Raw genomic sequence first — 27,797 nt, forward strand, 5'->3', positions numbered from 1 at the left:
CCTCTGGAGACGTAGGAAATGTGGGCGGTACCCTTCCTCCAGTCACGAAATGCAGTCACTGGAGACACTATACACTGCCCACTTATGATCAGGTCACTCGAGAACAGGCCTAAGAAATCAAGCAGGCTGTTTACGCTGCCAGTTGATTAATCAGGTCTGACTCCAGACTGCTGGGATGACTATGTTATATGAATATATACATTCATGTTCTCTATACAGGCCAGGACAGCGTTCATAATGTTGACCGTCCTGAGCTGAACGTGATTCAGCTGAAAACAGTGCTGAAAACAGGTTTCTTGCTGCACTGATTACAGATTGAGGTGTAAATCTAATCGTAACAGGTTCTGCTTCCTGTGTTTGTAGCAATTTTCTCTAGAAAGAAGCGACAGCATCATTTGACACGCTGCTAATGAGAGTCCTGCTAATGGCGTTTTGAAACATTAAGTAGGCAAAACACAGTGAAACCCATTTTCTTATGCTATTGCAGAGGAAGAGCAGAGGTCCCCGTCCTGTGGCCCTGAGCTTATTACAATAAATCAACAAACCAGCTTCGCCAATTAGCTCCCTGACTCACTGCAGAACACCAGCGGAGGAAACAAAGCCTCTTTTTACTCTCTGCCTCGGGTCACTTCCTGTAGTGATATTTAAATAAAACGGATAAAAATATGAGATACTTTCAGCTGATTGGCTGAAACTGGAGTAATGAGGACCACACCAAAACCAAAGTGGTCACATTGGAGGAATGGAACAGTTATAACTTCCGTCATTATGGTACCCGAATAATGTATGTTTCTCCTAACATGAGTAAGTGGGAGGGTTCATACTGTTCTAAATGAGGGATAGTCCTGTGGCCAGCTGCACCAGCTGTGTTTAAGTTCAAACGTAGTCTAGTTGTAATGTTAGTGTTTACTAAGTTCAGGTTTATCATCACTAAATCAGAACAAGCTGCTCCACAGACTAGTTTAACGATGAGCTCAGTAGTTACTAAATATTATTGGGCCCCCCCTAAGAGGTGTAAGTGTTGGGGAAACCATCAGAAATAACATAGAAAGCACAAAAAAGACCAAAAACATAACCTTTTTTGGTTAACTAAGCTAAAAACTCTAAACACTATATCGCTGCTGTCGGAAAACCTTGTATCTCCATTTTTGTCGTTTTTCAGTTTTTCACATAATTTGGAAATACCTGTTGGCCTTTGCATTGTATGTAAATTTCATGATGAATCGACCAAAAGAAACGGCCCAAAATGACTTGGAAAGACGTCTGGTTCCATTGACTTACATTAAAAGTGAAGTGTGTTTTTTCCTTCTCCTGTAAAGTTACAAGGTTTTCTTCTGTCAACAGCGATATGCTGTGATTTACTTACGGTTCTAATCATCACCCTGGTTTAAACTCTGAGCATGAAACTAAAGACCCCCAGCTCCAGCTCAGAGACTCAGCAGCCCAAACTGATCTGCTGTTGTGTCGATCAGCCAGAAACCGTCATTTACAAAGCTGCATGTTAGCAGCGGTTCAAAAAGATGCGGTGGAGCTTTACAGGTCACAGAGGAAGCCGGTGCCATCTTTTGCCCTCCTAGCACTGGTGAAGTTGTGTGATTGGGGGAGTCCTAACTAGTGGCTGGAATAGGATATGACTAAATTAGGGAGAAATTTGGGAAAAATCCAAAAAACTATGGAGACCTCTCTCACAAATAGATGTTACATGTATATTCAGATACTCATGCACAGTAACTAAACAGTAATTACTCTGTTGTTACACAATACATGTGCATAAACACACCTTTACACATTTATACACAGGAATAATTTATAACACAACACTAAATTGAAACTACAAATGCACATCCACTTATAACACACACACACACACACACACACACACACACACACACACACCCACACACAGTGGCCTAGCAACACCTTAATAACCACTTTGGATTGCATAGCAGTGGCCTAGTAACACCTTACCAATCCCCTGGGATACCAGAAAAGAAAACCATTAGCAAATAGTGTGGCAACACCTTAGCAACCAACTGAGACGCCATAACAAGAGCCTAGCAACACCTTAGCAACCACCTAACACCCCTAACAACAAGCTGGAATATCATAGCAACCTCAAAGCAACACAATAGCAACTCTCAGGAATTACTATTACTTTATCTTTTGCAGCATTATTAGCTGTTTGTCACGCCAACTTTCTGGTTATGAATTATGCTCTCGTTTAAGGCATTAAGATCAAATCTGATATTCAAATTTGGAAGCTATTATTTAAACAATATTCAAAAAAAGCTCCTTCCTCAACTCTTACCGCACACCGGGTGCATCAAGTGGATGACATGCAACATCCAAAAAATTGCTGTGTTTAGATGCACTCAATAATCCGATCATAATCAGACAATCAGAGACAGCTGGATTTTAGCTCAGTAATCAGATTTCTCAGTGCATGTGAACTCTTACTCTGATTTCTTTCGTATTTCTCAGTCTGATCATGTGTGGAAACAGACGGTACCGGAAATAAGTGAGCAGCATCACCGCGAGACGCAGCAAAACGCTTTTGGAGCAACACCTAAACCAAATACATCCTTGACGAAATGAAGGATTTAAATATTCTTCATCTTCTAGATGATGTATGTTCATATTTTCAGGTGATTTACATCACAACCTATTCTGTGAGTTTATTGGCTGGTTCTCAAGCAGAAATCTGATTACTGTCTGACTCATGTAGACCTGGAGTTTCCCCATTATCTGATTACTCAAGAGCATGTAAACACGTGCTTGGACTACTGACAAAATCAGATTTTCTGCAGTTATCGGATTATTAAATGCATGTAAACGCACTGAATGTTTTTAAAAGTGCACGTTTATTTTTTACAGTACCTTTCAAACACAAGGCAATTCAAAGCTCAGAGGCACAAAAACAGACATTAAAAATATCTTAGAAACTCAGAACAACAACAACAGATTTAGAATAACATTATAATTAAAACATAAAAATGACATTTAAAAACAATCAGCAAATAAAAGCAAAAGCAAGCAATAAAAAGCAATAAAAACAGAAAATATTTCATTACTGAAAAGCTGCAGCAAACAATACAGTTTAAAGTCCTGATTTAAATGAGCCGACGGTTTTACAGACCTCAGGTACTCAGCAAGTTCTACAGTTGAAGAGCACAGAAATGAAAAACTGCTTCACGTTGCTGGGTTTAGATCCTGGGAACACAGAGTACACCTGTCCCAGGTGACCTGAGGGGTCTGGATGCCTTGTAACTCATAAGCCCGAGACCATTTAGTGCTTTATAGACCAGCAGTGCAGTTTTAAAATCTGTTCTTTGACACACAGGGAGCCGATATAGGGATTTAAGGACCACTGTAACGTGCTGTTCTCTCTGTGTCAGTGAGGAGTCTGCCACCAGCGTTCTGAATGAGCTGAAGAGAAATCAACCTGAAAGAAAACTGAACGTTTTTTTAGGTTTGTTACTTCATGTTCCTGGTCACATTAAACTCAACTCATCACATCATACCATTTAAAAGACTGAATTCTTGTTTTTCAGTTGTCTTTAATCAAACTGTATTGACTTTAGCGCGCCTCTAGAACATATCGCTGTTGTCGGAAGAAAACCTCGTAGCTCCATTTTTGACGTTTTTCAGTTTTTGACATCATTTGTCAATGCCTGTTGCTCTTTACATTGTGTGTAAATTTCATGATGAATGGACTCAAAGAAATGACCCAAAATTACTTGGAAAAAATTCTGGTTCCATTGACTTACATTAAAAGTAAAGTAGGTTTTTTCCTTCTCCTGTAAAGTTACCATTTTGGAGATACGAGGTTTTCTTCCGACAACAGCGATATTCTAATTTTTTAATACATCACTGTGCACACCGTGGTCAACAGCACCAGCTGTCAGAGATTCCCAGCACTGTCCAGTTTAAATGTCTTTACTGTCCAGTAGGCCCTTTTCACAAGAAATAGAAGTTCGAAAACGCTGGTAAAACAACGTCCGTTATTGCCTTTCGGACAGTGACTAACCTCAGAAATACAGGCGCTCGTATCCCTTCAGTTCACCACAGAAAGGTGTGTGACTTTATCTTTATCATAGTTGCCAACATTGAAATTCAAGGATACGTCTAGAACTGTTGGAGAACCAAACACAACAATGTGGGAGTCTAAACTAATTAAGGATGTACACTGTGAGAAATAAAGGTTCTGTTCAGGTACATTTTTGTTCATCAAGGTACACACCATGTAAATGTTCCCTCAAAGGTACAACAGTGGTTTTAAGGTCTGATTGTGAACCTTAAATAAGTGTTTCCAGGTGAAAAGTTCGTATTTATACCTTTTCATAACCGAATGTTTTAAACAGAACAGTAAAATAAAAGCCTGGAGACGAGACGGGGTGTGTGGAGTCAGTACAGCTTAGAACATATCATTTCAGTGGATTATGGTTCAGTTATGTTCCCTGACTAAAGGTACTGAGATGGAGCCTTGAGGGTTCCACCCCAGTGTCAAGAGGGGCACTGACCCAGTGACAGTGTAGTACCTTATTTCTGAGAGTGTAAATGATTCGTGGGAAAATTCCTTCTCAGCTATCAGAGCACAGTAACGTCAGCTACGTCTATGGAGTGATAAATCAATGGAGGGGAAAATAACTATAACCAAAACTCTAGATTAGCCATGTTAGCTGGAGATGTTAAAAACCTCGCTTACAATAAACTAAGCAGCAAAAAGCTAAACACTCACACATCCCGGCAGGGGGGCGCGCTGGGTCATCAGGATCCGTAGTGCCACTGTAGATGTTTTGCCACTGATATGTTTAATCTGCAATGAGAAACTGTCAAACACTAAAAGGTCGTAAAGCTGAAGTCAGTTTTGTGTTCGAATTCTCCCGTTCCACCTTAAATGGTGCAGCAGTTACATTCTGGCGACTCGGGCACCATTTAAGGTGGAACCACCGGCACCAGTGAACGAACATCTACTCCCCGCTGAGCTCTCGCTCTCTCAGCCGCTGATCATTTTTGAGGGTGAAAATGAAAACTGTTCCTCTGAAAGCGGCTGCAGCAGCAACTTTAAATCACGAACTGCATTCAGTGTAACGTCAGTAAGCAGCGCTGAAATGCACAGAGGGTCTTTTACTCTGTATGACAAAGTTTACTCCTTTATTAACTCACAAACTCATTTCTCCTCAGCTCATCGTCAGCTGACGAACCACTGAAACTGAGACAAGGCTGTTTTTGCTTCAAGCTCTAATACAGGGTGTCCCAAACAAATTGACATCATTTCGTAGTCTAATAACAGCCAATTCTCCCACTTTTAACAAAATGTGTAAAAACTAACCAAGTTTAATTTTTAATGGTTTTCAGGTTGAAGAATGGCGTTCACTAGAAATGAAAAGGCATTGTGTGTGTTAGAATATGCTCGGACACAGTCAAACGAGAGCATTTTCGAGAAAATTCAATAAAAATGGACCAACTGGACAGCAGATTTGGACATGGCACAAAAAATTCAAAGAGGAAGGCTGTCTGTGCAGGACACAGGGATCTGGACGACCACCAGTATCGGAAGATATTACATTTGTGAAGCTGTGAAATTGGTTATAAAATCCACATCCCTCTGAATTTCTTGTTCAAATTTTGGTAAATAAATCTTGTACTGTTTTGTTTGCCCAGGACATGTAGTTACTCAGATATTCACATCTCAGATGATGTTAATTTTTTGGGACACCCTGTACTTCAGTGAGCCGTACACACTCTACTCGTCATCGCTGCTGTTGTAATTGCTTTAGCGGAAACAGCGTTAGCCTCCAACGACTACTTACTGCAGAAAAAATGTGAAGAGGGCCTCTTGTTGATTTGTTGTTTGACCCCTTAAAACCTCAGAGTTGTTACGTACGAAGTCTTATTATTCAGTAACTACAGGAGCTTCAGTGTAAACTCGTTGACCGATTCTTAGGTTATAGAAGTATGCAGGAAATCTGCTGGCGGGGGCCATTTAAGGGGTTAATATGACCACGGAAATGGTAAAAAAGGCCAATTTTGAGTTCGGGTTGATGAATGTTTATATCTGACTGTGCTGGACTTTCCAAAGTCTCTTGTTTGGATTATGAACTGAATGACCAAACAATGGTGATCCACTGGTATTATTTAAGGAGAGCTAACATCCTCCCCACAGACTGCGGCACAGTCCACACTGCTGCTTCTCTCAGGGCACGTTTAATGATATTCAACATTTAATAATGGTATGATAATTTATGCCTTCTTGCTGCGCTAATTTTGAGTGCTGGAGACCAATTCTGCTCGTTCTGCAGCTCAGAATAGAGCCCTGGAGGAATGAAAGAAAAAAAGAGTGTGATTTTGCGATTCCTTCCTGAATCCTAAAATGGCAGACGCAGAGCCGGTTCTCCGCTGATGAATGCGCTCTTTCTTCTGCTTTAAAACAAAACAGGCTTAATGCACTCGCCTAATTACGGCATAATGACTCCGCAGAGCTCCAGCGCTAACGACAGCCTGAAAAACTCTCAGCTCCGGCAGATTAAACCAATCCGTCTTTGAGCGAACGGAGGAGCAGATGACCTGGAAAGGGTCTGTAACAGATTAACGCTTAGAGGACAACAGTTACAACTGGTACTACACTGTTTAACCCCTTAAAATCCCGGGCTGGGCTCCCGAGTGGCGCAGCCGTCTAAGCGTTGGCCCTATCATCACGAGTTCGATCCCTGGTGATGCTACAGCCATCTGTGGCTGCTGGGAGTCCAAAAGAGCACAATTGGCCTTACTCTCCTGGCTGTCCATCACTCAGCATGATGCTAGTCAGCACAGGCATCTGTTAGCTGATGTAACGGAACTGGCGGTTAGCGTTCTCCTCCCGAGCGCATTCAGCTGTCCGTTAGTGGCGGTTCGAAAAGATAAGATGGCGCTTCACAGGACTCGGAGGAAGCCTGTGTTTGCTTTCACCCTCCTAGCGCTGGTGGTATCGCGTGAGCCCAAACTAGAGGGTGGAATTGGATACGACTAAATTGGGGAAAAAAACAAAAAACAAAAAAATAAATAAAAATCTCAGTCTTATTACATACGAAGGCTTATTATTCAGTAACTACAGGGACTTCAGTGCAAACTGATTGAGCTGTTCTTAGATTATAGAAGTGTGTAATAAGACTTTGGGCCTGCTGGAGGACTCTGGCCAATTAAAGGGTTAAATGAAGTTACGTGATTAATTACATGATGACATTTACATTCGATTTTCTAACAGTGATAACTTTTCATCGATTTCAGATCATAATACAATATCTCCTCTTCCACTTACAAACACTATTGAGCGTTTAGAATCTGCACTTTCCACACAGTGTCTACACTTGTTTCCGTGAGCTTCGAGTCAGAAATCGTCCTTATACACTTAGGCTTTTGTTATCACCAGTGATAATTGGGAATTCTAAGGGATGTGACTGTGTTAGCTTCACCCACTCAGTTTGGTTGGTTGAAAAGTGTTCTTATATCTGAGAACAGCACATTTTTCACCACTCCACTATATCATTTCTCTGCCTACCGGTTAAGCAGCAACGATGGTCAAAGCTGCTGGAACTACTTTTTAAATTGCCAGTGTTAAAAACATACATTTGAAATAATAATCATAGCTTTGTTGCTTTGCTTTTTTCATTACTTTGTAAAACTAAAAGATCAATGAAGGAGGTGTGTTAAAGTGAATAAAATCATGTTTTTGCCTTGTTTACATTTACTCTGAATGAATATAATCAAATTGAATGGGTTGTCCCTATCACTCTGTTGTCTCTCTGAATGTAGTGACTCTGTGTTGAGCTGCTAGTGAGCAATGAGGGGTGAAAAGGGGAGGGGTGGGAACCCCTTGCTGTAAAAAACTATCCCCAAAAACAGGGACAAACCATACAACTGCAGCTTTCTTCATATCAAACAAACCTGTACAGCTGACACAGCAATAAACAATAACAGCACTTACAAGGTTTGCCTCTTTTATGGCTTCTAACCTGAGGCAGAGCAGTGCTGCATAGTTAGTAAAGAATACCAAAGACAGGAGCTCACAGATTGTGAAGTAGGGTAAATAATGAGCTTCCTTAAATCTGTGTTTGAGCGTCTGTTTACTTTCAGGAACCCCCCAGAATTTTGACGTTAACACATTCAGAGGGGCCAAGAGATTAATTAGGTGTACAGACCCAGACATCTCTAAGAGCTGCCTCTCATTGGACTAAACAGCCACACTGCCTCATACCTGAGCCTTTGTTTTATGACAGTTTGCAAGTTTGCAGTGTTGTAAGGCAAAAAGAAAACTGTTTTTCTCCTTGTTTTGCAGAGTGAATAAATTATCTCTATTTGTGTTGTAGACATGACGACTCCAGGGACCGTATTACAAAAACATCTTAACTCTAAAATCCTACTCTAAAATCTTTTCTGCTTAGTCACCATGACGACTTCAGTACGGACTGAATTTCAGACAGTAGCTATTCCAGAATAATAGTTCCTAACTTCATAATCTCATCATGAACTCCAGATAAGAAAACAGCATCACACAAACATCCTAACTAGACTGAACCTCCTAAATCCTGTCCTAACTTTAGGATGAACCCCAACAGGGTCCTCACTTCTGTTTAAGGTCCGTTTCTATGGTTTTTAGGCAGCTGAGTCAGCAGCATAGTTCACTACCAGCATAATGAGCTCCATTTATTTCTACTGTAAAACGCTGCTTTCACTGTGAGATGATTTTCTTTTCTAACTCTGCGTTTTAAAGATCTCAGACGCTGCAGACTCGATCTCCACCGCCCCTCTGATCACCTTCGTGTGTTAATGTTGATGATGAAATATTACAGTGATGGTGGTGAATAATGAGGAGACGGAGCTGAACGTGTGTCTGTTTATGAGGAGGAGTAACGTTAGCGCGCTCGGCTAAAGCGTTTGGGAAATGGAGACTGAAACTGGGGAGTGCTGACGCTCTGATAAACAGCAGGGGGCACTCTCACAGGATTCACTACACACAGTTTATCACACTTTACCTTTGTTGCAGCTGTAACACATTTTTACCATTGTTTTGATTACGTGTTTTATGTTTCAGCTGTGCGCCAATCATCGGTTGCTAGGCAACAGACATGACAGTTGATTGTCAGCTTTGATCGAGTAGGTTAGATTTCCTAACTGGAGATAAGATGCCTGTCAGAATCTAAAGATGCCATTTCACACCAAACCACTCTGAATGACTCTGTTTACATGTCACCCTCTGAATTATGCACAAATTTTGAAACATTGGTGGAATTCCCCTTCAAGAGTCCTTTACATTATGTGGAGGTTCTACAAACCTCAATGAGGTTTACTCTCACACATCTCATCCCTGGTTCTCTGAAGAACCAGCCACTGAACGGTTCTTTAGGGAACCAAAAGTGGTTCTTCTACAGAACGCTCCCTCTCTGGCACCTTTGAGGTGAGAGTGCAGGTGTGTGAGGGAGCTGTGGCTGTTTTGAATCCGCTGACCAAACTGAGTTTGATAACTTCGGACGGTAACAGTCAGCGCTGCTACCATGCAAACACTATTCACAGACATGAAGGGTCAGAGGTCACGCTAACCAAAGATAAGCGCTTCCTGTGGTCTGTCAAACGTCCCGACCCCCAGACTGACCTTTTGTCTCGGCATACACTCACACTCACACACACACATTCACCGATGCCTGCTGAAAGTCGGGGGCTGACCTTTCTAGCCTGACATTTAACGTTTCATTTTATAATTATGCTGTGAAATTAAGATGAGTTTACAGCTAATTAGTCCGCTTAAGGAAGATATTAGAGGATCAGGAGAGGAACAGAACTGAGAGACCGTCTGACGTGTTAAAGCTCTCCAAAGTGTAAAGAGTAGAGCTGCTAATTGGTTTCAGTGTTGCGCTGTTAACAGACATGGTTAATAGAAAACTTCCTTTTCATTTCCGTGCTTCATTCTTTCTTCCATTACCTTTATTTAACTGCATCCATCCATCAAGGACGTATCTTTTACATATTAATAGCCTATAAATAGAGCTAAATTGGCTGTATAAACATTCTGTATCCTCAACATGCACAGTTTACAGGCATTACAGCCTCACAGGCATTACAGCCTAAGGCCAGAAACAGACTCAACGCAGGTATGTGAACACAAATGCCAACGCTTGGCCAACACATTGCAAATGCATGGCACTTCTTGGGGTGTCTACCCGCTAGAAGCTGAATGTATTTCAGCTAGGATGCTGCGTCAGCTCTGTCGGACTAGAAACGTGCCTGTATGCAGTGAAAAGACGCTTCGTTGAGTGTCGAAAAAATCCAAACCAGTTTAACTTTTGCTGCGACGGATTCTGACATGGAGGCACGTCAACCAATAGAAACATGCAGGCAGAAGATGGATGAAAGATGACGGACAGTAGCGACGCTGTGCACTCTTTTCCTGTTCTATATGGCTTCTTTGCCTGTGTGGCTGTTGTCCGCTCGGCTCTGTATCTGGCCATCACCAAAATTTTCTTACGATGCTCCATATTTCTTTGTTTCTGGTCCAAATGTTTTGTTTCCTGATGGACTTCGAACTGTACAAACTCCGCCCCACTCCAGCCGTGTACCCGCCTTCTAGACGGACAAGATTTGCATGCGTCTGCGTATACAGCACCGTCCTTGCGTTGTCTAGTGTGTAGGCAACCTTACATGTGGTGGTTAAAACAATCAGTACTAAAGGGGGCGCTAGAGGACAAATCAGGGAGGATATACTGTTTTTCCAACAGCCTCAACAGCTGAACAGTAGAGGAGAGTGAGCTGCTTTACTTCTTCTGCTGGAACGGAAAGGCGATAATGGATCATATTTTTTATGATTATGTAAGCTGTCTTCGCATGAGACTCAACTGCTCGTCTGCTATGGCAGTTGAGAAGCATGCTGGCGGTACAGGACCTTGGCAGTTGTTATAGTGCCCCCTGCTGTATGGCTCAGATTGCAGCTCACACTTGCTTTGCGTTCTGAAAAGCATAGTGACACATTTTTGAACACAACTACATGTGAAACCCATCTGCATAGCTTGAACCGTCTGTATTCACATCCTTGTGGTGAAGTTTTGAGTGATGTTTCAGGCCCAAAAGTAGCCTTTAAATATGTTGTAATGTTACACTCTCAGAAATAAAGGTACTAAACTGTCACTGGGTCAGTTCCCCTCTTGTCGCTGGGGTGGAACCCATCAAGGCTCCATCTCAGTACCTTTAGTCAGGGAACATAACTGAACCATAATCCACTGAAATGATATGTTCTAAGCTGTACTGACTCCACACACCCCGTCTCGTCTCCAGGCTTTTATTTTACTGTTCTGTTTAAAACATTCGGTTATGAAAAGGTACAAATACGAACTTTTCACCTGGAAAAACTTAGTTAAGGTTCACAATCAGACCTTAAAACCACTGTTGGACCTTTGAGGGAACATTTACACTGTTTGTACCTTGATGAACAAAAATGTACCTGAACAGAACCTTTATTAATAACAGTGTATGTAATATTTCATAATGCAGCGTTGCCTCAGTTTGACAGAATTCCCAATTTTGTATCCTTTTTTTCGTCCATCCATGTTCTCTCACTACAATAAGTCCACAACAGATGAGTTAAATGAGAACGCACACAATGAGAACACTAAACGGTGTCGCTTTAGCATGAAAGTCATGGATGTACAGTGTGTGTCTGAGGCAGGGTGAAGACGGGAGGTGTTAATTTCTCTCCTCTCTCTGTTGTAACACACAGGAAGGTGCTGAAGGAAATCCCGGTGGGGGATCTGAAGCCCGACGAGACGGTGAAGGCCACGCAGGAGGCTCAGCTCCTCTCCCAGCTCCACCACCCAGCCATCCTCAAGTTCTACACCAGCTTCCTGGAGAGAGACGCCTTCTGTATCATCACAGAGTACTGTGAGGTACCTTTTATGCTCCCCTAAATCTGGAGAAGAGGCCCTGTTTGGTGTGAAAATTGATCAAAAGTTAGAAAAATCCGGAAACCAAATCTGCTGAAGTTCTAGGAAGTGCTGCCTGTTATTCCATATGGAAAAAACATACATGGACATGTATTTTTATATATTTGAAATACATTTCAATTAGGGGTGTAACGGATCATTTCAGGGATCAGATCATTTCACGGTTTTTGAGTGAAGAACATTAAGAAGACTTCAAGCCTGGAACGTTTGCCCGTAGTCTTAAATGAGAATAACATGTTTAATGTTTAAATAAAATCATCAAAATAAAATAATCAATACTCATCTGTTAAATTGAAGTGCAGTATGAGGCCTGATGATAAGCTTTTTTCCAAAGTGAATGAAAAAATATCAAATATCTTCAAAAACATCAAAAATGTGACATCATCATGAACATCCTGAAAAAGGTACAAAAAGAAATAAAGCAGACCTGAGCTTATAACGTCAGACTCTTTTTCAAAAAGATAAGTGTATCCGTAGCCGGGAGTCCAAGAGAGCACAACTGGCCTTGCTCTCTCTGGGTGGGTAGGATGGCTCCCATTACTCAGCGCGCTGCTAGTCAGCGCAGGCGTCTGTTAGCTGACGTAACAGATCTGGCGGTTGGCGCTTTCCTCCGAGCGCGTTCGGCTGTCCAGTGACGTTGCGTGAGCAGCAGTTCGAAAAGATACAGTGGCGCTTCACAGGTCTCGGAGGAAGCCTGTGTTAGCCTTCGCCCTCCTAGCGCTGGTGGTATCGTGTGATTGGGGGAGTCCTAACTAGCGGGTGGAATTGGAGACAACTAAATTGGGGAGAAAATTGGGTAAAAATCCAAAAAATAAATCAATTTTTTGAAAAAAGATGAGTGTCTGCATCGTCTGAGGAGAGAACAGACCTCTTTTCCATCACTGTGTCCACTGCTGTGGATGCTTTTGTCCGCCACCCTTTCTCCACCATCAGTATATGTTACAGGGAAGCCGAAATGCTCCCAGACATGTGATTTAAACGATGGAAGAGGCTTTTCAAGTTCTTCCTCTGACTACTGTCACTGCTGACTGCTTGGAACATGCTTTGTTCACGTGACACACCGGCTTTGTCTGTCTTTCCACTGCAGTTCCGCATCGAGATTTAGACAATTATCACTTCAACTACATAATAGTTTAGTGCCAATAACCAAGCAATATATCGCTGCTGTCGGGGTTTTCTTCCTCGAGGTTCTCTTCAGACGGTAGCAATATGATTAGATATTTTCAAATGAATTTGTATTCCGGTATCTTAATTTTAAATATGATCAAATGAACCTTTGACATGAAAAGCGAGTGTTGTAGGTACCGATACTCTGAAAATGCAGTTATGATTTGATATCTTGTTTATTTGACATACATTGTGTGTGAGTGTCTTACTGTATATGTACATGGTTAATGCATGGTATTTACAGTTTGCACCTTTAAGACTAACTGAAACTAAACTGAACTCAAAACTGAAATGAAAATCTAAATGTAACTATAAAAGTAAAGACTGATGAACATTTCAAAAAATATTTACCCTGGTCTGGACTGTCTGGACTAGTCTGGCTGATTAAGTCTGCTTGGGTTGGATTTTCTGGACCAGACTGGCCTGCTCTGCTCTGGACTTGTCTAATTTGGTCTAATCTAGTCTGCATTGAGTGTGACGTCTGGTCTGAGTTGGGGTTTCTGGTCTGGTCAGGTCTGTTTTTGGGTTCTTTCTCTCTATTTTTTTACACACTGTCCTGTGTGCTGCTGCTGAGGGATCAGAGGGACATTGGCTAATGATGGTGGGGTGACCCCCACAGCGCTCCCACAGGTCACTCTCATCTCCTCTGAAGCCGCAGTGTCAGTCTCATCACTTCTCGGGCTAAGACTCGGCTAATCCGGGTCACGCTGCTCTCATCGTTTCTCCTGTTTCACTGCTGTTCGTCTCAGAAAGCAGTTTTTGGGCATGGTTCTAAAGTTCTCCCCCTTTTTAAAGTTAGCATCATTTTGGTGCTTTGAAACAGAGACACGGTACCATTTGCCCGCGTTTGTAACCACGGCCGGTGTTTCATTGAAGTCCTGTGTCCATTTTGACCTGTAGCATCAAAGGGTCAGTGATTTTTCATTTGAAGAAAGGTTTCTATGGCAACAGGAGGGAAACCATGGCATTATTGCAGCAGATGCGAGCACCTTTGGAGATGTTTTTGTTGTTGGGTACTAGACGTCCCCCTGTACTGATGAAAGAAAACAAAATGAGATGGATGGATTGATTTCAAGAGGATATTTAGGAAAAATATCCTTAAGAGTCTGAAAAATGCCGAAATGTGGCATTCAGTGGTGCTGGATTCGGACATAGCAGAGATCAAAAAACAGGGAAGCAATGTAATAATAGGGCAAATCATACTGTGGCCAAAAAACATCTTTTTTTCCAAGGTTGTAATTGTAAATTAAAGCAATACACCACAAGAAGCCATGCGTGCCGTGCCTAAGAACTCCCTTCTCCGTGATAAAATCGCAGGCCAACTTAAAATATGATAAAATACACTAATTTTCAGAAAATAATTTAAGTTGTTATTAATAATAATCACATAAACAAGTATCCCGACAAGAAATGTAGTTCCTTTAGAGTATGGTGTCGTTACGAAGCAACCATGGACCACTGAATGAGGAGAACGTTTGGTCACCCATTGCCGTATATTGCGGTCATTTCAAAAACTTTTTAATTTTTTATTGTATAACAGTGAATATATGATATCACAGCACTGTTTAATGCAAAACCCTTTGTTTTATAAGTACTTTTAGGTCACCAAATTACCACCAAGTCTTATATAGCTCTAATCCAGCAGCACCCGCTTCTCACGTTGGGGCTGAATCTCAAACGGCTCCCTGCTCCCTACATAGTGCACTACGTAGGAGTTTAAATACTGGATCCTGCAGCCCAACAGAGCAAAATACAGCTAAGAAACAGTCATTTGGGATTCAGACTCATCCACACTCGACACATGATGCACTGTTTGGCTGTAGAGGCTAGAATTTCTAAACTTTCATAGCTAGAACACTATTTAGGGAGTACAGAGCCGTTTGGGATTCAGCCTGGGTTTGACGCGACTTCTGACTGAAACACAAACATTTGAAGTGTGTCATTCAAGTGACGTTTTTAGACTTTTATACTGCAGTTTTACAGTTAATCAAACTGTAAGTACTTTAATTCAGGCCTGTGATATTAATGATGGAGCTGTTTAGGCTGTTGGCTCTTTTAGCCTGTCAGCTAACTGACCAGCTTAGTTCTAGTGAAGAACTTAAGCTGTCAGCCCCTCAGTTTAAACAGAAAATGGGTTCTTACTTCATCAGTACACTCGGTGCTCCATGTGAGCAGCATATTATTCCATTAACAGCACTAAGGTTTTTTTCGTGCAGTGATACACAGTTCAGTTGTGAGGTGGTCATAGAAGTGCGTATATTGTGGATTTTACAATAGCTTTGAACGCGGCTCAGCCAAATTTTCAAATCGGAGCAGTCCATTTCATATAGAGATATTATTTGTGCTAGTTATGTAGCACAATGATATAACAGTAATAGTAATTAGATAATATACAAAAGGTGCTGAGCTTTATGTAGAAATGGCGTTAGCGTGAGCTTTATGTGCAGTAGGCAAAATGTTTACATCTTTTCATGTCCTATATTGGTGATAATGATACAAGAGGAAAGAGACTTACAAAAAAATATATATATCTATTCTATATAATTTGAACAGACTTTTTCCATTTCAGCATTACACAGTATTCTATCCATACTTCCAAGCATGAATTACACGCTAGAAGGTGGAAACTACATAATAATGTTTAGTTTTAGTATTGATTTATGAACGTAGCTACACATTAATAAAGTTGTCAGCTAATGTTAGCATCCTTAAATCTAGAGAGACAAGCTAGCGCGATGTTAGCTAGCATCTCCAGATCTGGTAACTTTCAATTTTTCTAGCATTGTTGTGATGTTTGATAAGAGTTTAATCTGTGTTAGCACTGCTGCTGTTTCTCAGAAATGCTAATGTTTTGCCAAACAGAATTTAATGTGCATGGTAGCATTAGCTAGCATTAGCTGACAGTGGCTAGTTAGCCACAGTGATAAATATTGAACATTTCTTATTAAAGCGGTCGAGTGAGAGAGATCAAACATGATTGGTTGCTGTATATATGAAGGCAAATACACTGACATAATGAAGTTATTTTACAGTGTGCAGTGTTTTAAATATTTGAATTGACTGACAGAAATGGGCAAAAATGACAAAATCCTTCTTTAGTAGTCGATTTGTAGTTGTAGTGTAACAATACAATGTATCGCATCGCAATCTATCGCATTGTATCACATCTTATCACAACGTATAGTAACGCATTGTTGCATCTTTGCAAAGATGGAGACACGATCGAGGCCATGATTTCTGCTATGAGAAGTATTTTTTATTAGCACCAGCAGAAAAGTCACAACAAAAACATAACTCTGTACTCTACAGTGGATAACCACCCCCACTACCTCAGTCCCTGATCTGGACTGTGTCCTTGACCTGAACGCTGCACTCTCCACAGCTCTCAAGTCTGGTGCTGTTGGGGACAGCGACAGCATCAACAGCATTTCTCTCAGCTGAAATCATGGCCTTTTCAGTGTGTCCTCCTTCGCCAAGCAAAGAAACTTGGTGTCAGAAGTGGGATAGTGCTCCCCTGCGACAGGGAGTGGAATGGTGCTTCAAGAACTTCAAGGTGGATGGCGTAGAAGGCAAAGCCTGATGAAAGATTGCGACAGTGGACGCAGCGCAGTGAGGCTCGAAGGTGGGGACTGCACAGCCAGGCTTGGTGACAGTGAAAGAAAAGCTGGCAAAAGAGAAGCCATGGAGCACGTGGCAGTCTCCACAGTTTCGTCACACATTAGAACATAGTACATTGTAACATGCTGGAACATATGTATTGTGTGTATTGCATGTGTTGTGAATATATAGAATATATTGTTACATGCTGTAATGCATCGCAACGTATCATAAACTACCACAGTGTATTGCAACATATTGCAATATATCGTAGCGCATCATTTTGTATCATGACTAGTATGTTAATGTGCGGTTAGCATGTTAAATTGAGTGACTGTAAGAGTGCCTTGGTGTGAAGTGAGCTTTTCGTACTGGTATGAAAGCTGGAATAAATACAGTATTAATATTTACATATTAACATGAGGCACATTTACAGGCCCTCCTTATTTTGCTTTTGTTGAAAAATTGAAAAAAGTTTGTAATTGAAACTCAACTGTGTCATATGGAGCAGCGTTATTGCTGCTTGACGCTCGTCTAACGGGCCGCTTTACAGCACCGCATAAATAACAGCTGCTTCCTGTTTGTGTTTATTCCACTTTCCAGATCTTCAGTACAGTCGAGCAGCTGAACTGCGCTTCCTCATTCTAATTCACTGTGTGCTGTCAGGCTCATAGAGAAGAGGAGGAAGGATTACATAAGCATGGCGGGGGGGTCGGGGGGGTGTGGGGTAAAGCCGTGTTTAATATCGTCTGCCTGCTGTGGATTACAGTGTTGTGTATTGTGAAGCTGCTGTGGGGGATCCCCCTTCATCTGAACTCCCTCTGATAATCCAGAGAGAGAGAGAGAGACAGAGAGACAGAGAGAGAGAGAGTGACAGTGAAAATGAGAAAGAGAGAAAGAGGGAGACAGAGCAGAAAGGGAAAATGAGGGATAAAGAGACAAAGTGAGAGAGAGAGAGAGGGAGAGAGGGACAGAAAGAGGGAGAGAGGGGGCAGAGAGAGAAAAGAGAGAAAGAAAGAGAGAGAAAGAAAGAAAGAAAGAAAGAAAGAAAGAAAGAAAGAAAAAGCAGGCATGACAGATAAAACTTGAGCAGGGTTTCCTATGAAGGCCATTTAGGGTAAAATATATGGTTGGCTTCTAAGGGTAAAGTATGGGGGGGCCTGTAGGGGGCCGTTTAGGGTGAAATACACTGAAACATCTGCACACGTACACACTACTCACACACACCACTGAAACACTCACACACACCACTGAAACACTCACACACACACACCACTGAAACACTCACACACACCACTGAAACACACACACACCACTGAAACACTCACACGCCACGGAAACACTCACACACACCACTGAAACACTCACACACACCACTGAAACACACACACACCACTGAAACACTCACACACACCACTGAAACACTCACACGCCACGGAAACACTCACACACACCACTGAAACACTCACACACACCACTGAAACACACACACACCACTGAAACACTCACACACACCACTGAAACACTCACACACACCACTGAAACACTCACACACACCACTGAAACACTCACACACGCCACGGAAACACTCACACACGCCACGGAAACACTCACACACGCCACGGAAACACTCACACACACCACTGAAACACTCACACACACCACTGAAACACACACACACGCCACGGAAACACTCACACACACCACTGAAACACTCACACACACCACTGAAACACTCACACGCCACGGAAACACTGACACACACCACTGAAACACTCACACACACCCTGAAACACTCACACACACCACTGAAACACACACACACTACTGAAACACTCACACACACCACTGAAACACTCACACACGCCACTGAAACACTCACACACACCACTGAGACACTCACACACCACTGAAACACTCACACACACCACTGAGACACTCACACACCACTGAAACACTCACACACACCACTGAAACACACACACACTACTGAAACACTCACACACACCACTGAAACACTCACACACGCCACTGAAACACTCACACACACCACTGAGACACTCACACACCACTGAAACACACACACACACCACTGAGACACTCACACACACCACTGAAACACTCACACACACCACTGAAACACACACACACTACTGAAACACTCACACACACCACTGAAACACTCACACACGCCACTGAAACACTCACACACACCACTGAGACACTCACACACGCCACTGAAACACTCACACACACCACTGAGACACTCACACACACCACTGAAACACACACACACCACTGAAACACTCACACACACCACTGAAACACACACACACACCACTGAAACACTCACACACACCACTGAAACACTCACACACACCACTGAAACACACACACACCACTGAAACACTCACACACAGCAGTTGTGTGTGTGCGTGAGTGTTTCAGTGTATTTCACCCTAAATGGCCCCCGTAGGTTTCAGCCTCCTCCTTTTATCTTTCTCTCTCCATCTCTCTTTCTGTCCTCTTTCTTTCTCTCTGTTTCCATATTTTTTCCTCTCTCTCTTTTCTTATTATCTTTCTGTCTTCCTTTTTCTCTCTCCTTCTCTCTCTCTCTCTTTCTATTCTCCAGACTGTTTGCTGTGTGGCTTACCGCCTCTCATGCTAATGATGCAGGAGGCTCTACATCTCTACTGTATGTGAATGAGAGAGAGAGAGAGAGAGAGAGAGAAAGAGAGGGAGGAAGGGAGATAAGAGAGAGAGAGAGAGAGAGAGAGAGAGAGAGAGAGAGAGAGAGAGAGAGAGTATGTGTTCAGAAACTGTTTCTTGACAAACATTCTCATGGCTTTTGACAGCGTTGACAAGGATAGAGAGTGTTTCCGCACTATTAAAGGGCACGAAAACACAGAAAACTGAAAAAGTTTTTCCTCGTTTTATTGTCTCAAATAAAAGTTAGACGTAGTAGAAACAGTTTTAAATTCATTATGACTGTGATGTCGTTTAGATATGACTGTTCATTCAGCTTGCAGCAGTTTAGCCCCGCCCATTTAGCCTCCAGCAGTTTAGCCCTGCCCATTCAGCCTACAGCAGTTTAGCCCCACCTGTTCGGTCTACAGCAGTTTAGCCCCGCCCATTCAGCCTACAGCAGTTTAGCCCCACCTGTTCGGTCTACAGCAGTTTAGCCCCACCCATTCAGCCTACAGCAGTTTAGCCCCCCTCACTCAGCCTACAGCAGTTTAGCCCCGCCCATTCAGCCTACATCAGTTTAGCCCCACCATTCAGCCTACTGCAGTTTCGCCCCACCCATTCAGTCTACAGCAGTTTAGCCCCACCCATTCAGCTACAGCAGTTTAGCCCCGCCTGTTCAGTCTACAGCAGTTTAGCCCCACCCATTCAGCTACAGCAGTTTAGCCCCACCATTCAGCCTACAGCAGTTTAGCCCCACCCATTCAGCTACAGCAGTTTAGCCCCACCCATTCAGCCTACAGCAGTTTAGCCCCACCCATTCAGCTACAGCAGTTTAGCCCCACCCATTCAGCCTACAGCAGTTTAGCCCCCCTCACTCAGCCTACAGCAGTTTAGCCCCACCATTCAGCCTACAGCAGTTTAGCCCCACCCATTCAGCTACAGCAGTTTAGCCCCACCCATTCAGCCTACAGCAGTTTAGCCCCCCTCACTCAGCCTACAGCAGTTTAGCCCCGCCCATTCAGCCTACATCAGTTTAGCACCACTCACTCAGCCTATAGCAGTTTAGCCCCAGCCATTCAGCTACAGCAGTTTAGCCCTGCCTATTCGTTCTACAGCAGTTTAGCCCCACCCATTCAGCTACAGCAGTTTAGCCCCACCCATTCAGCCTACAGCAGTTTAGCCCCACCATTCAGCCTACAGCAGTTTAGCCCCGCCCATTCAGCTACAGCAGTTTAGCCCCACCCATTCAGCCTACAGCAGTTTAGCCCCACCATTCAGCCTACAGCAGTTTAGCCCCACCCATTCAGCTACAGCAGTTTAGCCCCACCCATTCAGCCTACAGCAGTTTAGCCCCACCCATTCAGCTACAGCAGTTTAGCCCCACCATTCAGCCTACAGCAGTTTAGCCCCACCCATTCAGCTACAGCAGTTTAGCCCCACTCACTCAGCCTATAGCAGTTTAGCCCCAGCCATTTAGCCTACAGCAGTTTAGCCCCACCCATTCAGCTACAGCAGTTTAACCCCACCCATTCAGCTACAGCAGTTTAGCCCCACCCATTCAGCTACAGCAGTTTAGCCCCACCCATTCAGCTACAGCAGTTTAGCCCTGCCCATTCAGCTACAGCAGTTTAGCCCCACTCACTCAGCCTATAGCAGTTTAGCCCCAGCCGTTTAGCCTACAGCAGTTTAGCCCCACCCATTCGTTCTACAGCAGTTTAGCCCCACCATTCCTGTTGAAGTGATGTGGAGTGTTATTCCTGCAGACAGCCTGTATCAGAGTTATTTGGAGTGGACATTGTGCAAAAGTGATTAAACATTGTGCTGTTCCTGGCTGTCAGGAAGCAAATAGATCATTGCAACCTTATAAAGGATCCACACACGCGAAAAAAAAGTCTGGACCGAACAGAGCTCATTTACATATACACTATATGGACAAAAGTATTGGGACACCCACACATTACACCCACTGGAGCTTTTATAAATCACATTCTAAACTCATAGGCATTAATAAGGAGTTTGCAGCTCTAACAGCTTCCACTCTTGTGGCAAGCTTTCTACAAGATGTTGGAGAGGTCTGTGGGAATTTCTGCCCATTCAGTCAGAAGAGCATTTGTGAGGTCAGACACTGATGTTGGACGAGAGGGCCTGGCTTGCAATCTCTATTCTAGTTCATCCCGAAGGTGCTGGATGGGGTTGAGGTCAGGGCTCTGTGAGGGCCAGTCAAGTTGGAAAGATGGATGCGTGCAATTGTCCAGAATGTCTTGGTGCTGAAGCATTAAGATTCCCCTTCACTGGAACTAAGGGTTCTAGACCAACCCCTGAAAAACAGCCCCATATCATCATCCCTCCTCCACCAAACTCTACAGCTGACACAGTGCAGTCAGGCAGGTAACGTTCTCCTGGCATTCGCCAAACCCAGACTCGTCCATCAGACTGACAGACAGAGGAGCGTGATTGGTCACTCCACAGAATGTGTTTCCACTGCTCCAGAGTCCAGTGGCAGCGTGATTAACTCCGGTGGCGTCCTATTACAGAACCACGCTGAATTCAGTGAGCGACACATTCTTTCACTAATGTGTGTAAAGGCAGGCTGCATGGCTAGGTGCTTGATTTTAAACACCTGTGACAATGAGACTGAAAGAAACACCTAAATTCAATGATGAAGAGGTGTGTCCCAATACTTTTGTCCATATAGTGTATCAGTCTTAAAGGCACAGCAGCAAAAGCACAACCATAAATAAACAGTAACAATAAACCCACACAATTGTTATGAAGTGACATTGACTCTAAAGTGATAAATCACAGTGGAGCCACTCCAGTGTGTCCAGCCTCTGTGAGCTGCCGGTGGAGCTGATGATGCTGTGAATGTCTCAGGCTAATAAACCTGCGCTCTGCTTGACGAGGGGCAGAATCATTATCTCAGCGCTCTGAATGAAAGTGCTGTCTCCTTTTCACTGGACTCTAATAGCAGAGCGATAATGGGTCCCTGCAGAGACGCTGTAGCAGAAGAGCAGGTTATAATAGCTTTGTGTTTTATTTCTTTATCATTTCTTTCTGTCTGTGAAATACAGTCATACGCAAAAGTTTTTTTGATTTTCTAGGGGTAAAAAAGTGTAACGTGCAACCAGTAAGCAGACACTCGCGGATGTAAAACAGAGAAGAAGCTTTACTTGGGGATTTAGACAGAGATATCGTCGTCAGTACACAGGCATGGGTCAGTTCCAAAGTCAGCATCAAAACACAGAAGGCGATCATAACAAAATAGGGCAAGGCAGATCAGAGTCCAAAACACAGGCGAAAGTCAAAAACCGAATATCCAGCAAACCAGGCTACAGTATCAAAAGGGCAAATCCGAAAATCAGAGAGAACGAGAAACTGAGGCCAAACACAAGGTCAAAAACACGGGAGATCTGATCAGAAAGAAAGAGTTTCAATATATAGCGTTATTTCTCACTATTTTACACTATTTTACACTGATTGTTTTCAGTTTGTTTCAGTTCGTAAATTGGCATTTTTATTCTAATTCATAGATTTAATAATTTCCTTTCTTCTAAAAGGTCTTGTAATAGGGCGGCACGGTGGCGCAGTGGGTAGCGCTGTTACCTCACAGCAAAAAGGGCCTGGGTTCGATTCCCGGCCGGGCGACCAGGGTCGTTTCTGTGTGGAGTTTGCATGTTCTCCCCGTGTCTGTGTGGGTTTCCTCCGGGTACTCCGGTTTCCTCCCACAGTCCAAAACCATGCTGTCAGGCTGATTGGACATGCTGAATTGCCCCTAGGTGTGAATGTGTGTGTGATTGTCTGTCTGTCTGTCTGCCCTGTGATGGACTGGCGACCTGTCCAGGGTGTATCCTGCCTTCCGCCCAATGACAGCTGGGATAGGCTCCAGCACCCCACCGCGACCCAGAAGGATAAGCGGTTTAGATGATGGATGGATGGATGGATAGGTCTTGTGATAGTTCACCATTATAACCCTCCTCAGCAAACGTAAAGACACAGTCTGGGATTTTAAATCAGCAGAAAGTGGAGGACGCCCCACTGACTTTACTGAAAAGCTGAAAGAGGGATGATTTCTCTGTGATATTAAGAGTCAGCAATCAGCAACTAGAAGCTCTGAGTTTGTTTACATCATCATCATCATGTAAATCTGATGGAAACAGACTCAATTGTGAAAATACTTAAAGGCCTTTTAGGAAATACTCCACTCTGTGGCTGTATTGTTTCAGCTCAGAGATGCTGGGCAGGATAAGCAATGGCCACCAAATTAGGGCTGAAATCTCTGTGCCACTCTGATGACGTCTACCTCGAATCTGGGAACGCAAACACACCAGACAGTCCAGCAGAGCCATTTTTAATGCGAGCTTCAGATCAGGCATTTCAGAACGTCGAAAGCAACCTTCAGAAAGCTCTGTGCCACGATCGGACCGTCTGTAGGGCCAGCCTTTCCCAAACCCCTTTTCCATCACCCTTTTACACATTTCGGCTTTAGTGTTATTCTAACTTTTGCACCTTGTCCTGGAGTAAAAGTCTTCATGTGTTATTTAGGCTTTTTTGTTGTTTTTTTTTGCACGTTTTCAAAATTTGCAAAAAAACTGGTAGATGGAAAACCTGCTTCAGTCTTCACTGCCCAGTGGTGGACTGTAACAACGTACAAGTACTTTTTTCAAATATCTTTACTTTATTGAAGTATTTACATTTTTTTACATTTACTTTCACTTTCCATTTTTCGCCATTTTACCCATTTTCTAAACCAGTTTTATCAATTTTATATACTTCCTAAAACAGTTTTACCCATTTCTTCCATTTCCTAAACCAGTTATACCACTTTTACCAATTTCCTAAAACAGTTTTATCCATTTCCACCATTTCCTAAAATAGTGTTACCCTTTCCACCCATTTCCTAAACCAGTTTTACTCATTTTACCCATTTCCTAAACCAGTTATACCAGTTTTACCCATTTCCTAAACCAGTGTTACCCATTCCACCCATTTCCTAAACCAGTTTTACTCATTTCACCCATTTCCCAAACCAGTTTTATCAATTCTACCCATTTCCTAAACCAGTTATACCAATTTTACCCATTTCCTAAACCAGTTTTACCCATTCCACCCATTTCCTAAACCAGTTATACCAATTTTACCCATTTCCTAAACCAGTTTTACCCATTCCACCCATTTCCTAAACCGGTTTTGCCGATTTTACCCATTTCCTCTCTGTGAGTGAAGCGTGTGCATGGGTGACCCGTCCATAAGCTGAGAATAATCACAGTAATATTAATATCCATGAAACTGAAGGATAAAGATCACTGCACTGAAGCCACAGACCTGAACAGACCCAGTTTGTGATGGATTACTTTTTTGAGTAACTATCCTGACACCCTTATAAGTGAGTTTCAAGGTAATGGATTTTCTGTTCTTTTCTATGTTCAGGGAAACAGGCTGAAATTCTTGTCTGTGATAATCGACCGCATGCCCCAGATGCAGCAGATAGAGATCAGGTTTAATGGCCCATTTGCGGGTCACTGCAGCTAATGACAAAGCTACAACATCAGTGTAGCAGCAGAGACAGTCCTGAGATACGTGTGTTTAATTGATTCCAGACTGCAGTATCAAACTCCTGTCCTGTTTCTGCTCTGAATCTCAGTTTTATGTTCATGTTTATTAAGTCCGTTTGAGCTTGTCAGAGAAAACTGTTCTTGCAGACGGAGTTTACTGCAGGGTCGAAACCGGCATCGTGTCACACCTGCCTGCACCGGAGCATTTCTCCAGAGAAGGCAGATAAACGCTTAATTAAGCCTTAAAAGACTGAATTTCAAATAAACATCTGGTATCTCTAACGCAGAAGAGATTACATGCATAAATTTGGACGAACTGGACATGTGACTGGGGTTCGCAGCAGCGGGTAAATGAGCTTCATTAGCCTTTTTGATGAAGTTAGCCTGAAAGGATGGTGGGTGTGATATTAGATCAGGTTAGCAACATTGATTTAAGTGCCATCGTTTACAGAACGCCGCTGCCAGTGAGCGTCGCTGCAAAATCGAACCTTTGAACCTTAAATTAGCAAAGTGTTTTGAATCACAATGAGCGTATTTTCATAGATAAATACATTAGGAAGACTAATATGTCATTAACCATCTGAGTTTCGGCCTGATGATTGGAAGCAGCTCTCATTTCTCTCTAATCAGAGTCTGACTCTTCCTCCAGGCATATTTGCGCTAAAGCTCATTCAGATCCACTCAAAATGAGCTGCGAAGCCCCTTAACTATCCTCTTCTCTTCAAAAGCAGCCCCTCTGACTGCCAGCATATCACTAATGAATAGTGGGGTAAATCTCTGGCCTCACAATGTAATGATAAAGGAATGGTTCCATAATCAAATTTACACAGTAAAATGTAGTTAAAGAGCCAAGTTTGCTTTTTGACACTGGTGCTACAAGGCTAATGTATTGACAGTGTACCAAAGACATGCATACCACCCAAAATCTTTTTCCATTACTATTATTATTGTTATCATCTCAGTGACTCATTGCCCAGGTCTGCAGCAAGAGTGCAGTTTGCAATGCTGAAAGAGGTGAAAAGGAGTCGTAGCGTATTAGCAAAGAACTACTGGAATCTTCTAAACTCACGAACATCCTGAGTTCACTGTAAGAAGAACACTAAACGGTAGACGAATGAGACAAAAGTCAACTCTTCAGCAGAAACATTCAGCACCATGTATGAAAAAAAAACTAGCACAAGCACCAAAACCTCAGCCCACCCGTGAAGCATGGTGGTGGTAGCCTCAGTGTGCTGGCATAACCTGAAGAAAGCTGTACACCCAAGGAATCTTAGAAATAATAACGAATGCTGTATTTTAGGGACAAATAGTTATTATTATGCAGATCTGATCAGTAGCTACAATTAATGAAGATGGTGATTCAGTTGCATCGATTTTGGAATGTTAGAATTGCATATAATCAATTATAACAATTCTCAATAGAGCATTTCCTCATTGTTTGGCAAAAATTAAACTGTCAGGTTATTTTATTTTATATTTTCAAATGTGATGTTTTCAAATTCCCCTCCCTCCATAAAAGCTATATTCTATTACTGTAAAAATTTGTAAATTCAGTGTATTTTCTAACATAATTCTGAATATTAATGGTAAACAAAATCTAATTGTGGTGCAATTTGAGATTAAATTTCTTAAAGAATCATATTCACATCGAATTACTGTGAGATCAGACATTTACACCATTTGAAAACAGCCTGGGCCTTTTATTTTGGCCAACCAAATAGCACATACTTTATTAAATATTATAATAGTTGATTATAATGGATTCTAACAATTAAAAAATCAGTGCAATTCATTCTCAACCCTCTAATCGATTCATTTTTACACCCCTGGTATTCAGATATCTCAGTTATAGCCTGGTCTCCCGTCTTTCTCTGGTCAGATGGCTAACTCTTCCTCCTGGCCAGCGTATGTGTGCAGGAAAGCTCATTTAGATCCACTCAGAATGAGCTGCTAAGCCCATCAGCCGTCCGCTCAGACCATTCCTCCTGCGACCATATCGCTAATGAAGGGGAGCCGACGGATCGAACAAGCTGCTTTAACAGAAATGACTTTCAGTGAGAAGCCGGAAAAAACGACCTCCGAAACGACTCAAAGGTCATTAGAGGTCACCCGAGTGACTAATGCGCGTGGGAGTGAGGAGAGAAAAATGTGAAACCTTCTGATTCTGATATTGTTTCGCTCAGTTATTCTCAATATGATGGTGTGGCATGAAAATAAGTTCATAATCTGTTAAATGAATCACCTGAAGGCCAAATTTCATTAATAGGAATCATCTGTAAAACTGAAACAGATGAAATATGCATTACAGTATACTCATGTGTTGAGTTCACAGGGCAATACATATAATCAAGTCACACTATACTTTGAACAAAGGATCGAGGATGTGGGAATGTAAAAGAATAGGCATAAAATTAACAGTGTTTAGTTTGATGCTAATATGAATGGAAATTCTTATAGACATGCTGTCAAATTAGTGCCAATTTCTACAACATGAATTCAGTGATAACTTCACATATGTCGCCATTTTTTCATAAGGAGGTATGTAAGTAAAGTATCTTGTTAAGACAATAAATATATATATATACCCACAGAACTATGCTTTTCAAGGGCTAACAATGGAAGCTTAACTTGAAAAAAACATTGCCTCTCTGCAGCATCGTACCAGAGCTGGTTTATGAGGAGTCTGGCCACTTCCTATTTCCACTGTTATATCAAAAACAGGACTGCTAAACAGCAGAGGGCGCCTGTGATCGAGTCCTCAATGAATGGGAGTGAATGGAGATAAACAGTTACAAACGAAAAGTTGAAATAGTTTCTAATCACTCGC

The 27,797-nt window shown here is 42.4% G+C and overlaps 1 protein-coding gene across 1 annotated transcript in view; it reads left to right on the forward strand.

Moving 5' to 3' along the window:
- Positions 1-27,797, forward strand: part of nek11 (NIMA-related kinase 11) — a 110,466-nt gene that overhangs the window by 26,156 nt on the left and 56,513 nt on the right. The window contains exon 3 of the mRNA XM_036558919.1: positions 11,744-11,909. Within this exon, the coding sequence (XP_036414812.1) occupies positions 11,744-11,909 (166 nt within the window). The remainder of the gene's footprint in view (positions 1-11,743; positions 11,910-27,797) is intronic.

This window comes from Colossoma macropomum, unplaced genomic scaffold (genome assembly GCF_904425465.1).
Source record: "Colossoma macropomum unplaced genomic scaffold, Colossoma_macropomum, whole genome shotgun sequence".
Lineage (NCBI taxonomy): Eukaryota > Metazoa > Chordata > Actinopteri > Characiformes > Serrasalmidae > Colossoma > Colossoma macropomum.